The 14,896-nt window shown below is 45.2% G+C and overlaps 1 protein-coding gene across 9 annotated transcripts in view; it reads right to left on the bottom strand.

The window, feature by feature from the left end:
• The window catches only part of CHRDL1 (chordin like 1), a 112,689-nt gene extending 98,203 nt beyond the window's left edge, over window positions 1–14,486 (bottom strand). For 2 of the 9 annotated variants that reach the window (XM_078065191.1, XM_078065195.1), the window contains exons 1-2: window positions 14,083–14,483; window positions 9,977–10,128 (exon numbers count right to left, since the gene is read on the bottom strand). In XM_078065191.1, coding sequence (XP_077921317.1) covers window positions 9,977–10,128; window positions 14,083–14,234 — 304 coding nt within the window. In that variant the 5' untranslated portion in view covers window positions 14,235–14,483. Of the gene's footprint in view, window positions 1–9,976; window positions 10,129–14,082 lie in introns of all 9 variants that reach the window. The other 7 variants (XM_078065188.1, XM_078065193.1, XM_078065196.1 and 4 more) reach the window with 6 other exon arrangements.
• Window positions 14,487–14,896: the final 410 nt, after the last annotated feature.

Below are 14,896 nucleotides of genomic sequence, written 5' to 3'. Positions count from 1 at the left end.
TTTCTGAAATATCTTTAAGGTGGGTGATTTCACAGGCACTATTATTAAATGGATCTTTTCAATATATCTGAGCACCCCATATTCATGAAATCCATAGATCTACCCAAAATGACTCGTTTCACTCAATAGATTCCATTTGCCCCAAAGTCAGTCTCTAAAGAGTGTTGTTAGACAACGTATGAAAATTAAACGATCTGAATTTTCCTGCTCTAAATGTGGCTCAAAGTCCAAGAGGTAACTGGTAAGCGTAAAAAGCAGCCAGGGAACCAGGCCCTACACAACAGAGCCAGATGAGAATGGTCATAGCATTCTCAGTAATAACAAAAAGAGCAATTAGTATTTGTTGAACACTTTCCTATAAGCCAGGCTCGGTTCTAAGGGTTTCACATACACGAATTCACTAAATGCCCACGACAGCCCCATAAGGTAGGTTCCACTATTAGTCCCATCTTCAGTTAAGGAATTTGAGGCAGTGGGAGATTTGGTAACGTACCCAAGCTGACATGACTGGTCAGGGTATGGAGCTGGGATTCAAACCTAAGTAGTCTGACTTCAGACCCAAGGGCTGTAACCACTAGAGGATTCTAGCTTTTTCAGCTACATAGTTGTAAGGTACAGGTCACCCACTTTGAGAAATTGGAAAATAAAAGGCTTCCACACATTCTTGCCTAACATTTTCTCAAGTTACCCTTCCACAAGACCGCTGAAGCATCTTCGATTACCTTTTAAAGAATCAGGTGTTGTCCACAGTAAAGTCAAGTCATAACCAAGTAGACTGTATAAAATGGTACATCTGGCAGGCTTTATTATGCATTTTGTGGATCTATCACTGTGATAAAGGCACAAAATATAAAATAGTACCCACTCTTGCTTTGCTTTTTAGAGTCCACATACAAGTGAAATCACATGGTATTTGTCTTTCTCTGTCTGACTTATTTCACTTAGCATAATACCCTCTAGCTCCATCCATGTTGTTGCAGATGGCAAGATCTCATTCTTTTTGATGGATGAGTAATAGTCCGCTGTGTGTGTGTGGCGTGCACGCATGCATGTGTGTATCCCACATCTTCTTTATCCATTCATCTACACTTGGGTTGCTTCCATATCTTGGCTATTGTAAATAATGCTGCAATAAACTTAGGGGTGCATATATCTTTTTGAGTTAGTGTTATCATTTTCTTTGGGTAGATACCCAGTAGTGGAATTACTGGATTATAGGGTAATTCTATTTTTAAATTTTTGAGGAACCTCTATAATTTTTTCCACACTGGTTGTCGAATCAATATGTTGTACACCAGAAACAAATAAAACATTGTATGTTAATTTTCCTTCAATAATTTTTTTAAAATGGGGACGCCTGGGTGGCTCAGTCGGTTAAGCGTCTGCCTTGGCTCAGGTCATGATCCCAGGGTCCTGGGATCGAGTCCCACATCAGGCTCCTTGCTCAGCGGGAAGCCTGCATCTCCCTCTGCTTGCCTCTTTCCCTCTCACTCTCTGTTTCTCTGACAAATAAATGAGTAAAATCTCTAAAAAATAATTTTTAAAATGTGTTTACAAGGCAAAAAAAAATAGTACCTATGCTGTCAAAGGGTTTGAAATCTAGTTGGGAAGATAGATTAGCCAAGCTGGAAGTTCTCTCGAAACCTAATAATACTCACATGGCCTTTCTTCCATATTATGGTACCAGCGGCTGGCAAACTATGCTTCTTGATGAAAATCTTACTCAAACACTAACTTCTGATAGAAACATGGTCCTAACTGCAAACATAATAGTGTTTCATCATCTCAGCAATATAGGATTTGGCCAATTATGCCGCAGATAGAAATCCACAAACTCTTGGAAGGAGCAAACTCAGGAAATGGAGGCAGACACGGAGTGGAACTGTGATGCCACAGGAGTTACTAAACAAAGCTTCTGCAATTACCGACTCTGATTTTTTTTTTCAAACACATAACGAAAGTAAACACTATAATCCTTAAGACATGTTTTACCACAAGTGTCTAGGATTGAGCGGTTGGCACAATTACCGCGGATTTCTCGATGAGTATGCTGAACAATGATCAATTTTAAGAAGCTGTGGTAAAGTCAATTTCAGCACATGCTTAGAAGTCTGAACTTTTACAAAGTTTTTGGCATTAACCCAGGGGAGAATTTAATGAGTTGCACAGCATAATCGACCACACCTAAAGTCCCAGTATATCATCTTGGACAAGAAGCACATGTGAGCTGATTTTATTAAAACAACGATGACTCGCCAACTTCTAGAAGATACAGGCAAGGAAAAGTAAGCTTATCACTTGCCAGTAGCTGACAGATACCAGCTGGGGAATGCATGACTTACCACTAACTAATGGTATCTGCGAGCAGAACTTGGTCCCAAAGGAACTGCAACTAACATTTGAGATGGAGCTTCAACCTGCATTGTCATAGCTAATTTTCAAATGGTGCGGCTGGCCCTAATTAGAAGTGGCGATCCCTGCTACTTTAGGGGCCCCTGTTAACAGAAATAATGATGGTTAAAAGTAAATAGAGATGCGTCACTATGCCATCAATGTTTTGCCTGATTGTTACTGTCTAGTACCCAGGACTAGGTCAAAAGGTCAATAACTTCATCGCCAGTCTAAAAGCAAGAAAACATTCTTAGGAACTGTTTTTGGTAAGAGCTATTACTGTAGACACATCATCATGCAAGTATTACAATAATATTTACTTTATTATAACACATACAGTCAGTGAAAAGAGCGATGAATCTTTGCTGTTCATTATATAGTGGACAAATCAAGTACACAAGTTCCTTTTTAATTATTTTTAAAAGGCTATTATAAACTATAATAAGGCAGAAAAAATGAAAGCATAAATACTTCTGTCGTTTATCAAACTTGAAGCGGAGTGGAGGAAGGGCAAGACAAGATATCATAGTTACAGAAGAAAAAGGCTCCTATTTCTCTGGCAATTGGGTTCCTGGGATCGAAGTCCCTCTCAGATTTCCTCAGGGCTTCAAGACTTCATTTCCAGGTTATGGAAGCCAGGAAGAAGTCAAATTCTCCATCCTGTATATCCAGCTTATTCCTGTGTATCTGGAGTTGATTTACCTTATTCCTACTTAGATCATTTGCCTCAAATTAATTCAAATTCATATATATTGAGCAGCTTCTACCCATCACGACCCTCCCACTATCTGCGCCTTGTGGCTGTGTCAATTTTCTACTAGCAGGTGGGCAAACTCAATGAGAAGAAAAGAGTCCATATTTCAAAGAGGTTTGACAATGAGCAAGGCCATACCATTAGCTCAGATAAGAACTGGAGATTTTCCATGAAATCTCAATTTATTGCGCTCTTCTAGCCCCCCACTAGCATGGATAACTGGGAGTTGGCAGTATTCAACTCAGTCCTTACCATGAGGCCACGTGGAGGTCCTTTCACAGAAAGGCTGCTTGGCTGGTGAAACCTGACCTGAATATTTTTCTGGCTAAAATCATCTCTTACATGTCATCTGGCACAGGACTTTGGGTAAAAATCAAAGCTCTTGTTTGAACAAACAAGTTGTTCTTCCTATCAGCACCTTGGCGGCGCAAGTCTCTGCTGAAGGAGGTTTGCTTTCCATTTGGTCAAGAGTTCAAGATGTGCTCTTGAACTTTTTTCACAGCAGGATCAACTTTGCATGCCCTGCAACAGATATCGAAAAAAATCCAGCTTTCGCTTCAAACAACATGGGATCTATCACCATTGCAGGTGCATTTTCGAGAATCAATTGTGAATTGACATAATAAACCAAATTGGTTATAAGGCAGGGCTTCATTTTTAAAATATTAAATATTAAAATATTAAAATAATGTATATGTATGATAACATGTATGTATAGCTGAGCATGGAAAAAAAGACTAGTGAGCATGAGCGGGGGGAGGGGAGGAGGGAGAGGGAGAAGCAGGCTCCCGGCTTAGCAGGGAGCCTGATGCGGGGCTCGATCCCAGGACCCTGGGATCATGACCTGAGCCAAAGGCAGATGCTTAGCCAATGGAGCCACCCAGGCGCCCCTGTTTTCATTATGTTTTTCTGGGTCCTCTGAATGTTTAACAATGAGCATCTATTTTATTTTTTTATTATTCTTTGGAGGTGACTTAGCTTTTCATTTTAGCATCTATTTTAAAATCAGAAAAAAAAGTCATGTTAATATAAAGCTTGCTTGGGTGTCTGATAACTGACAATCTAGTCTACGTGTAGATCATCTGAACTTAAAAGGATCTGGACCACACTGCCTTCACACTTACGGGAAGACTTTTATTGAGTTATAATTTACTACTTGCCCTCTTCCTTTACAGAGTCAATAAAGAAAGCCCATTCTTCTTTCATCTCTGAAACCAAGGTTACAGATGGTATCCTGTACTTCCCAAATGTGCCTTATTCAAACATCCCATGATCAATACTGCCTGAATGGGTGGGAGGTAGGAATAATCTCCGTAGATGAAACTGTAATTTTCTCTTGCCAGCCACCCCAAACTCCCTCTTTTTATCTTTTCGGAAGTGCAAGCCAAATTTAGAGTGTGAAAGCTATAGCGCGCCAAACCAGGTGTTAAGAACATCTACGCTTCCCACTTCCTTCAGAGGTGCTCTATTTCATTTCATCTTTAAAAATGTTAGCTTGCAGCTATTCTTTCATATGTAACCTGTATCTAATCCTTTTTAGAAGCAGGCAGGCTATAAATCTTAAAGGAATAAATGCTCTTCGCAATGACCTTGGGACAGTGATAAAAGTCCAGGTGTCCTCCGAGTACCCAAAGCCAGAGCCTTGTTTTCCCTCGTCCCACCCTCCTCGGTGCCTACTCTGGTGTCCTTTACTTTGCCATCCAGAAAGCAAGAATTTTCAGCTTATAAGTAGAGAATCCTTCGTTCAGAGAGCATGAATGACTCAACCAATACCACACAGCAAGCAACAGAACTGACCAGAAACCAGGTCTCCTGACTTAAAGCACAGTCCTCTTTCCATTAGACTCTGAGGACATTCCAGTCCTACTGAGAAGTCAGGGAAATCTAAGAAGCATGGACATAGAGGCACATATTTTTAACCTTCCTCACAAATTTCCTTTGGCTTAGCTTCTTCAGGTTCCTGAATAATGTTCGTGTTAATCCCTTTTAACTCCCCAATAGTATACCGCCTCTCTTAGGAATTCTGGTTACAAAGTTCTTTATTCATTCACTTGGATCACCCCTTATGTGGTAAGTGGCTGCCATGAGCAAAGGAATGGGCTTCTATTCAAGAGTATGAACTGGCTTTCCCCAGAGAATTGCTAGAAGCAAACCGGGGTCGTGAACAGAACACTGAATTTGAAGATCTGGGGTTTGGATCTAAGCTGACTCCAGAGCCTCCACACCCAACCCCACTGGCACCCCCCACATAAAAAATAAGAATGTACTTTGGGGGGGGCCTGAGTGGCTCAGTGGGTTAAGTGTCTGCCTTCAGCTCAGGTCATGATCTCAGGGTCCTGGGATCGAGTCCTGCATTGGGCTCCGTGCTCAGCGGGGAGTCTGTTTCTCCCTCTGCCTCTGCCCCTCTCCCCACTCATAGGTGTTCTCTCTCTCTCTCTCAGATAAATAAAATCTTAAAATAAAGAAGAATGTACTTTGCAAAGCATTAAGGTATCCAAAGTTAAGGTGTTCTCCCTTTTGTCAACTTCCACCTATAAGGGCCTCTAAGAGAAGAGATCTACTCTTTTGCTTGCTTCTTTCTACCGTCCAGTAATCACATCAAATGTCCAAGTGAGAACCTAGAAGAGGAAAACTCAAGCCTCTCTGGTTGGTTTTCACAATAGAGAAGCTCAGGGTAGGCTCCATAACAGGCTCATTTTCAGCCAGATATGAACGTTGGAAGCTTTTCTCCTGAAGAGAAAAAATGAGTGAGATTCTAGTCCCTTAGAAGATCCAGCTAACTCACCTTGTACAGGAGGAACGGACTCCATGAAATACATGGACAATCCCTCTCCCCAGAACTTCTGCCAGACCTGGCCCAGGCTGGTCCTTTGGAAATACATAACTGAATATTCCCCACATCTCACTCCTTCCACCTCACTTTGATGGATCGTTCATTACCCACGTTAGAACTGCCAAAAGAGGCAAACTCTTCAGTTCGCCTGTCCCATATTTGCATGAATTATCATGCGCTGAATGTTACGCTCCTTTGAACTTCAAAAGAGCTTCCCGGCCTCTTTGACTACAACTTTAACAACAGAGCATAATGGAGTTACAGAAAGACTCCTCCCCACCCCCCACCCCCCACCCCCCACTATGGACTTCAAACCTTGCTGATTCTGGACAGTAACAGACTTTTCTATAAGCCACACAGGGCTCCATCATCCATTGCAATGAGCCATCAGGATTCCCTGGGTTCCAGAACCAGTCTTGTCCCCTGGGAGAGCAATATAACTATGGCTAATTAGCTACTAGCGAGTGGCAGCATCCAGCCCTCCCTTTCGTTGTGAAAACAGCTTTTAGCAAATATGGCCCTTTCTCCAGAACTCTTCCGATTCTACACCAATTGAGTGAGCATCTTTGACCAAATGGCATGCCCCCTCCTTCCACCCTGACACCCAAGACAGGAGAGCAAACAGGCTACAGAGAGTCTGCATTGACATAGGAGCTTATACTGAAACCAACCCATGAAGGGTCAAAACCCTTGGCTTCCTTGTGTAAAATGGCATCAGGCAGCAAGGAGAGATGGGAGGGTTTATTACCTTTACAATTAACACGTTACCTGGAGTTTTCCCAGATTTTTATCCCTGTTTTAAAAGTCATACTTGCCAATTGTGGAAACTCCAGAATAAACAGAGGCACAGAGATGAGCAAAAAGAAGTCATGAGCCTACCACCCACAGATTAAAAAAAAAATTAGCTCCCCACTGCACACCACACACGACTATAGATTTCGGATGGAATAGAGAACTATGGGTAAAACCCGACATTATGGAAGCAGAAGAAAACATAATAGAGCGAGTGGTAAGGACCTCCTTAGGAAGAAGAAGAAATTCAGAAGCCATAAAGGAAATAAATAACAGATCTGATGACACCAACATTTAAAACCTCTCTATGGGCAAATCCAACTTAAAGTTTAAAGGAACTGGCAGATGGGGAAAATAATATTTTAAACACAAAAGGTTACTAACAAGGTTCGAAATAACAAAATGTTAATAAGTAAGTTTTTACCAACCACCAAGACAAGCAATGTAACTGCAAAATGGGCCAGTCACTGAAGAAATACAATTGGCTTGAAAACGAATGACAAAGATATGCCGGTAATTGGAAAATATCACAGCAAAACTGAAATATGATTTCCACTATTAAATGGGCCCCAAGATACAAAGATTAATTATATTTTTGGTGAAGGAGTTAGAGAAGGACACTCATACATAGACAGTGGAAGTAGAAATGAACACAACTCATTTTGAAGGATAATTTGACAGTGCTTACCAAGGTGAAAAGTGAACATCCACACTGACCAAATGATTCCTCACAAATACTTGCCTAAGTGTCCGAAGGTGTTCATCAATGCCTTAGTTGTAAGAGCAAAAACTGGAAGCAACCTCAATATATACAACTAGCGACTGGTTAACTAAACCAGGGCACGCGTGTATGACCGGAAACTACACAGGCATGAGAAAGAATACGGTACCGTTATATGGCAAGGCTCTGACATGGAAGGATGTCCCAGACACATATCTGAATAAAAGTTACAGAAAAATACATATCATACCCCATCTTCGTAAAAGAAAAAAACCTTACAAACATGTATGTGTGTTTTTAGGACACAGAGGGAAGAGTTTGGAAGAACACATAGCAAACTGTTAGTAATGGCTTCCCCTGGGAGGAGGGTTGGTAGCTGAGGGACACACATTCTTATAAAGCCCAGATACTTTCAGATTGTTTTGCATGATGACTATTATTAATTTTAAAATTTAAGAAGTTTAAAAAGGAGGTAAGCATTTTGCAGGGCTCTCAGATTTGTAATATGCAATGTTTTTAATGGTAGCATGATAGTACATTACACAGATCATTTATGTAACCATTCCCCAGTGGACTGACATTTCCACTGCTTCTGACTTCTCACTGTTAGAGCTACAGTACAAATCTCCGTGCATGCATTGTGTGTGTGTGTGCGCGTGTGTGTGTGTGTGTGTGTGTATCAAGGCAACGTACAGAGGGCATATGCTCTGAGATTTCCCCTTTAGTGGAGATAACTTAGCACATGTCCTCGAGACAGTTAGCTTGGGCGTGGCCACACGGAATGATCCTGAGCGGCTCATTCAGGGGATGACCATGCCCTTAGCCTCATCATCTGACTGTAAAGCTGAAACACGAGGAGAGAACTGGGGCCCTAAGCCATCTACTATGTAATCATTTTGACACCAACCGAGTATCAAAAGGGCTTGGGACAAATTCATAGGCAGCAGAAGCCATTAGAAAGGGATAGCGTGGGGCCTGTAAATATTTTTGAAGTCCGATTTTTCTTTGGTTTGTCAAGTAAGCTCAAGGTTACATGGACAGTATTCCTCAAGTCTTCGTACATATGGAAGACTTCCCAGAAGAGATGGTCTTCCGAGAGTTGCAAGCTTCCCCTATGACGCCATCAGTAACAGGTCATAAGAGAGCAAGGATCTTAGGCCCAGCTGGGTTGTAAGCAGAGCTGAAGATGAATGGACAACTTTTCTATCACAGCCACTTAAAGGAGAGCTTTCTGACAGGACAGAAAGTGATGCAGAGTTTCCTAGCTGATCCCTGGGCCCTGCCAAACTTCCTCTCATGTCCCCATCACGCTAGATAACACCACAGGTCACTCACGCTCAGAAGCCTAATCAAAAGCACCCCTTCTCCCGGGAAGAAGACAGGGGGGACTATGAAAAGCGTAGTGGGACAGAAATACACGTTATGGTGGAATGGATTTGGCACCGTTCTCCCTGTCCGCGAGCCTCACGCTGGCTATAGTCAACTTGCACTGATAAAGGAGATAAATGTTTCAGTGATGGGCTTCACATGCTGCTGCAGCCCCTACCAGGAAGATTTTCACAGTTCCTTCTCATGAATAAGTTCAGTGGAGCAGAGAATGCCCCTCTTGGCCCAGCTCCAGTTTGTGCTGCTTTTGATGCAGCCAAAGAGGGGAACCAAAGCGGTGGTTTTTCCTTCCAATTTAGAGCGAGCGTCCACCCCAGAGAAGGCTGCAAGTGGCCCCAAGAAGGTGAGGTTCGGACTTGCAGCAAAGCCCCTAACGAGAGCAGCGATGTCAACGGTTACGCATAAATCTCCCAAACGTGGCAGCCAGGAGGGTTAATTATACCCCCTTCCTGCCACTCGGCTTTCTCCAATGTGTTAGCCCATCACACGGATCGCTGACTTTCTAGAAATATTCCCTGGCTTTGCGGGGACGTTCTTTCAATAAACGGCATCCGATTTGCTCACGGTCCCTGGAATCTCAATTTCCTCAAAGGATTTTTCATCTGAATCCAGTTCATGTGAAGGTTTTTTCTTTCTTCGTTTTGCGGCATAAGGGAATAGGCAGAGCCTGCCTTACTTTTTCTTTTTCGTTTTCTTTTTTTCTTTTCTGTGTTATTCTTTTACATAAACTGAAAACCTTTGCTGAAGAGTCTGAAATTTGGGAAAAAATCCAGCTCATCTGTCAGATATTTCTAGAGTTACGTAAAATGGAATGAGATTTGTACAGCTTAGAACAGGAAAAGGAAAATAGGCTAATGTGTCATGTGTTCTAGGAGATGAAAACTATATGATAATCAGAAAAACAGCCCCAAATGTAGTTGGCCCGATTCAGAGCACTCATTCTTTTATCAACTCATGCATAAACCAGTAACATTCACTTTCTTCTCTTAGAATAATGGTATGGCCACATTTGGGCTAAATCACGATCCCTACAGATTATAACCACATTTTCAAAGAAATTACAATAAAGTATCTTGTTTGTTAAACTCAAGACACTTACGTTTTACTTGTTCTGTTTTGCTTCCTTCTAGGAAAAGAAAGAACAGCAACAAGGAGAAGATACATTTCATGCCTCCCATTTTCCACTTTTTTCTCATCTTCACCACTGCAAAAGGCCGCTCAAACCTTTCAGGGCCCAGTGTATTCAAGCTGCTGGGAAGAAAGCAGGAAAAAAAGACTTAGGTCGTCTGAAACTGATGGGAGATCACCAATGCTTACGCTTTTAACTTGTCAGGGGGGAAAATACTAGAGGATTTCGTAAGCGTAAGCACTGTTTTCCTGTGTAAGAAAGAGCACTTGCCTCTCCTGTCTTGCAAAGATTAAGGGGGGAAATTCAAGCAGATGAACATGCATTCCTATCCAATGCTAAGGCTAAAATCCTTACAGGCAAGTCATAGGAAAATAAAAATAAATTTTGAAATCATCCTTTCTAACAGAATTAGAGTTGATTTCCCAAGAGATTTTCTTTGGGAGAAAAGGGAAATGGGTTTGCAAAACGGCTCCTCTGGCAACCAAGATAAAAATAATAGGCATGGGACCCAAACAATTTCTGAAATGCAAGTTAACTCATCTTAGCTTCAAGACTACTGCTATTTATTAATCCTTCAGGGATGAGGCGTAAATTGGTCAGTGTTTCTCCTGTGTCTTCTATGAGATCTATAAAGATGTGCAGTTGGGTTACTTACGTTGGAAAAGATGGATATACTTAGCAAATGGATACAAGTAAACACCTTAATGGTTCAGACATATTGCTCTCATGTGAAGTCCACTGCAAAATGGAAACTTCTAGTGGGCCATTTTTAAGGGACATTAGGCCAATTTAAATAGATAATGTGTTCACACTGCACCACCATGCAGAAGACCATCAAAGCAACTATAATTCTTAAAAGTATGAGACTTGCATTTCTAGTCTAAGGGGTGGAAATCTTAAACCTTTTGAGCCTTAAAACACAGAAAGCTTGCTCAGGTCCAGCCACGGGTCATTTCCATAGATTTTAGAGTCCACAAAACGCTTCCAATGGATGATTTGAAAGTATGCAGATGTCCGAGAAACACCACATTTCAATCCGGGGTTAACCCCAATGGGAATTAAGCGCATTGATCTTTTCTGAGGGGCCAACCTGAATACTGAGTATAAAGAGCTGGCAGAAAAGCAAGATGATCATTCCGGAGAACTGAACTATCTTTGGGCCGCGATGGGGATGCCACAGCTCCTACTTGAAATGCTATGAACTTATCCGGATAAATTGAAAGCCACTGTTTGAAATTATGGCTATGTAACCTAAGTAGAAAATACAGAATAACTTGTGCCATGATTTGCAGCACCCGTCTGCCTTCTCTACCTCCTTCCTGCTCCTTCTTTTTTTTTTTTTTAAGATTTTATTTACTTATTTGACAGAGAGAGAGCATGAGCGGGGGGTTGGAGCAAGGGGAGAGGGAGAAGCAGGCTCCCCGCTGAGCAGGGAGCCCGATGTGGGGCTCGATCCCAGGACCCCGGGATCATGACCTGAGCTGAAGGCAGTCGCTTAACCTACTGAGCCACCCAGGCGCCCCTTCCTGCTCCTTAAACAAGGGCCAAATTCTCATAGGACATGTTCCTAGCATCCCAAAGACCTCGGGTCTGACATCTTGGTCCCCTCTGCGAGCTTGTGGTCCAGCTTCAATCACTCAGCACGTCTCTGTCCTCTGAGAGCTACCAGGTCCCCCTTGAAGCAAATCATTTCCATGAATGGTTTAACACAGCTGCCCAGCCCAGCGAGGTTCTTTCTGAGCCTACTTTAATAAGCTTATCCCCCAAGCCTTCGAATGAGAAAGATTTTCTAACCACTGAAATCCAATTTATCACAATCACATATGGATCTCAGGGGGTATTTCTGAAACCACAGTTTTCGGGTCTCCCCATGCAAGAAGCAACAGGGTTGTTTTTCTTGTACAATGGTTGGGCGATTCGGTGAACAGTAGCATTGCTTCATAACTCAAGCTGGCAAGAAAATGGCTCTCAGAATTTTTTTTGCTTTTCGTGGGTCCCAACTAATGTTATGAGCAAATAGAAAAGTTGGTGACGAGAGAGCAATTAATCTCTTTTGGCGTTTCTGTCATCTGTGTGGCCTCCCAGGCTGTGATGGAGAACATCAGAAAATGAATCGCTTTATAAATATTCACTTTTGATTTACAAGATCTGAAGTCCTGTCTTTGTATTCTGTGCAGAAATATAAACTGAGAAGAATTCCCTCCCCAGGACTCTTCCCGGTTCACTGTCGCCTGATCCCTTTAACTTTTTCTTTTGGGGGAGGGAGGTGGTTTCAAGACATTTGTTGGGACTGCAGCAATAAACCTAAGCGAGCATTGCTCAGCAAACATGCCGACTCTTATACTTGCAAAGAGCCAAACTGTCCTTAATTTTTCAAATTATACTTTGACCCAGTTAACTGGAGTTATTTCTGCATTAACTCTCTGCTTCACTCGGGCTGCTGTGCCATTGAACTTGCACTGACTCTCCTACAGGTTACTTAGAAATGTAGCCACAGACCTGTTTGGGGGGGATCCAGGCTCCCCACCCCCAAGAAAGCAAGTAAGAACACAAAATCCTGCAACTAACCCTGGGGAGGGGGGCGGCTTACAAGAGAACAAGAAGGGGCGCCTGGGTGGCTCAGTCATTAAGCGTCTGCCTTGGGCTCAGGTCATGATCCTAGGTTCCTGGGATCGAGCCCCGCAGGCATCGGGCTCCCTGCTCCGCGGGAAGCCTGTTTCTCCCTCTCCCGCTCCCCCTGCTTGTGTTCCCTCTCTCGCTGTGTCTCTCTCTGTGTCAAAAAAATAAATAAAATCTTTTAAAAAAAAAACAAAAACAAGAGAACAAGAAACATGTCAGAACCTACAGAAGTGTATCCATTCAGGTGCCTCCATGAAACAAGCATTCACAGTTCATTTGCATCAAGCAAAGGGACCGAAGGCTCCTTGCCCGGCCGGAACCACAAGGCAATCTGGGCCATCAAGTGTCAGAAGTCCAGACCTTCTCAGAAGAGGTCTCCTGGGTAGAAGAGAACCAGAGAGACTTTCCCAAAGGCAGGCTAAGGGATGAGCACGTCAGCCAGTTCTTCACGGCCCACAGTGTCTCTTTAATCCTCCCGAGAGGCTTGACTGACCTTGTAAACTCACATTCACTGTCTTCTGTGGGACAGCACCCCCCCGGGGGGGAGGGTAGTGCTTCTCTTTGGGACAAACAACAAGAAGACACTGGGGTCTCAGTGACCGCGTCCATCCGCTGAGATCCTCTCCCCACTCCACCACCCAACAAGAAAAGCTCAGTTCACAGGTGGGAGGCGGTTCTAGCCCAGGGTGTCTCTTGGCCGAGGCAATGCCTTCACTGCTGCTTATGACTGAGAAACAATGCCTTGCATTTGGCTTGCAAAACACCTTGCTAGCCATCATTTCATTCTATTCCCCACAACAACTCCACCTTCAAAATGGGCCCCCTGCAGCCCGGAGAACTCAACCCAGCCCATTCTCATAGAGTTAGTGGCAGGGCCGGCCGGGAGGGTCTGGAAGGCAGGCTTTCCAGGCCCTAAGCTCTGGCAGTGCTCCGTTGCTTCCTGAGCCTAGCGTCTCAGGCTCTGACCCCAGTGGTCTGGGCCGGAAAATGAGACAGATGTCCAGGGGCTAGAGGAGCCTCTCGCCCCCGTCCACCCTGTTTCATTAACTTTAGCCCATATTAATCTCCCGCTGGTCCAGGGCACTTCAGCAAGCGAGAAAAAAAGGCTCTCGGGACACAGGCAGTAACGAAGGGGACTGCAGAAGCCGTTAGGTGGCTGGCCAAGTGGCCTTCCCCAAGCGCCAGAGCCTGGAGATAAGCAGGCCAAGCGGCGAGTGGCAAGTGGTGAGTTCGAATCCAAGGTCCCTAACCTGCCCGGGGTCCTGCGCCTGGGAGCCCACCTCCAGCCCGGGCCGCTGGCGGCTGGACCCGAGAGCAAGTTGGGGTGGCAGGTCAGGGGAGTTCGGGGCGCCCCGGGGGACCGTGCAGGGGCGGCTCGGGCCAACAGAAGACACCCCACCTGTGCAAAGGCTGGAAAGGAAGGTAGAGGGAGCGGGCATCGGGCACTGCTCACTGACCTGGCCACTGGCCTGCTCCGTCTTCCACGCGTGCACGCGCTCCGAGCTCCCCGGGGCGCTCCTCCGAGGTCTGGGGCTCGCAGGTTGTGGCGAGAGCTAGAGTGCGCGCGAAGGGGGAGGGGGGACTCCAAAGTGGGTGGGAGGAAAAACATCACCGCCCTCACACCACGAGGGAGCAGCGGCTCGCTCGGCTCCCGGGGGCAGAGCCAAGGCGCGGGCGCGGCGGCCCGGGGCCACCTGCCCGCCCGCCGCCCGCTCCCCACTTGGCCAGAGAGGCCGGCCGCCCGGCGCAGGCGGGAAGTCCGCGGGCGCGCAGCCGCCGCAAGCCCGCAGCCGGGTCTCCGCCCCGGCACAGCGCCCTTACTCCTGCTCCGCGGGCCCGAAAGTTAAGAAATCGGGAGAAAGTGTGAGGCTCAGCCGGCGACTTTCCCATCACGCAGCGCCCCCACTGCACCCCCCCTCCTCTGGCTAAGCCAGCGTTGGGGTCTTAAAGGGACCGCACCTCTCCTCCGGCCCCTCCTCCCCCTCTGCGCTGGAATGCACCTAGGAGCTCCCCACCACTCGCGCGGGCCCTGGAGACCCCGGCTACCCTCCGACCTCGCTGTCTGGAAGCCCGCAACCCCTGTCCTCCGGCTCAGGGCCCCTCTGGGTGCACCTGGTCCGGCCCCGCGCCAGTGCGCGGGACGCTGGAGGAACTGGCCTCGCAAATTACGCCCCAGCAAGCTGCTTATCATTTCGGGGCGTTTCCCAATCCACACCGCGGCTGGAAAAGTGGCAAAGTGTCGGTGTCCTTAAAGGCAGGGTGGAGACGGGT

The sequence above is a fragment of the Halichoerus grypus genome, chromosome X (genome assembly GCF_964656455.1).
Source record: "Halichoerus grypus chromosome X, mHalGry1.hap1.1, whole genome shotgun sequence".
In the NCBI taxonomy this organism is placed as follows: Eukaryota; Metazoa; Chordata; class Mammalia; order Carnivora; family Phocidae; genus Halichoerus; species Halichoerus grypus.
The sequence above is the reverse complement of the archived record's forward strand: the minus strand, read 5'-3'. Positions and strand labels throughout refer to the sequence as shown.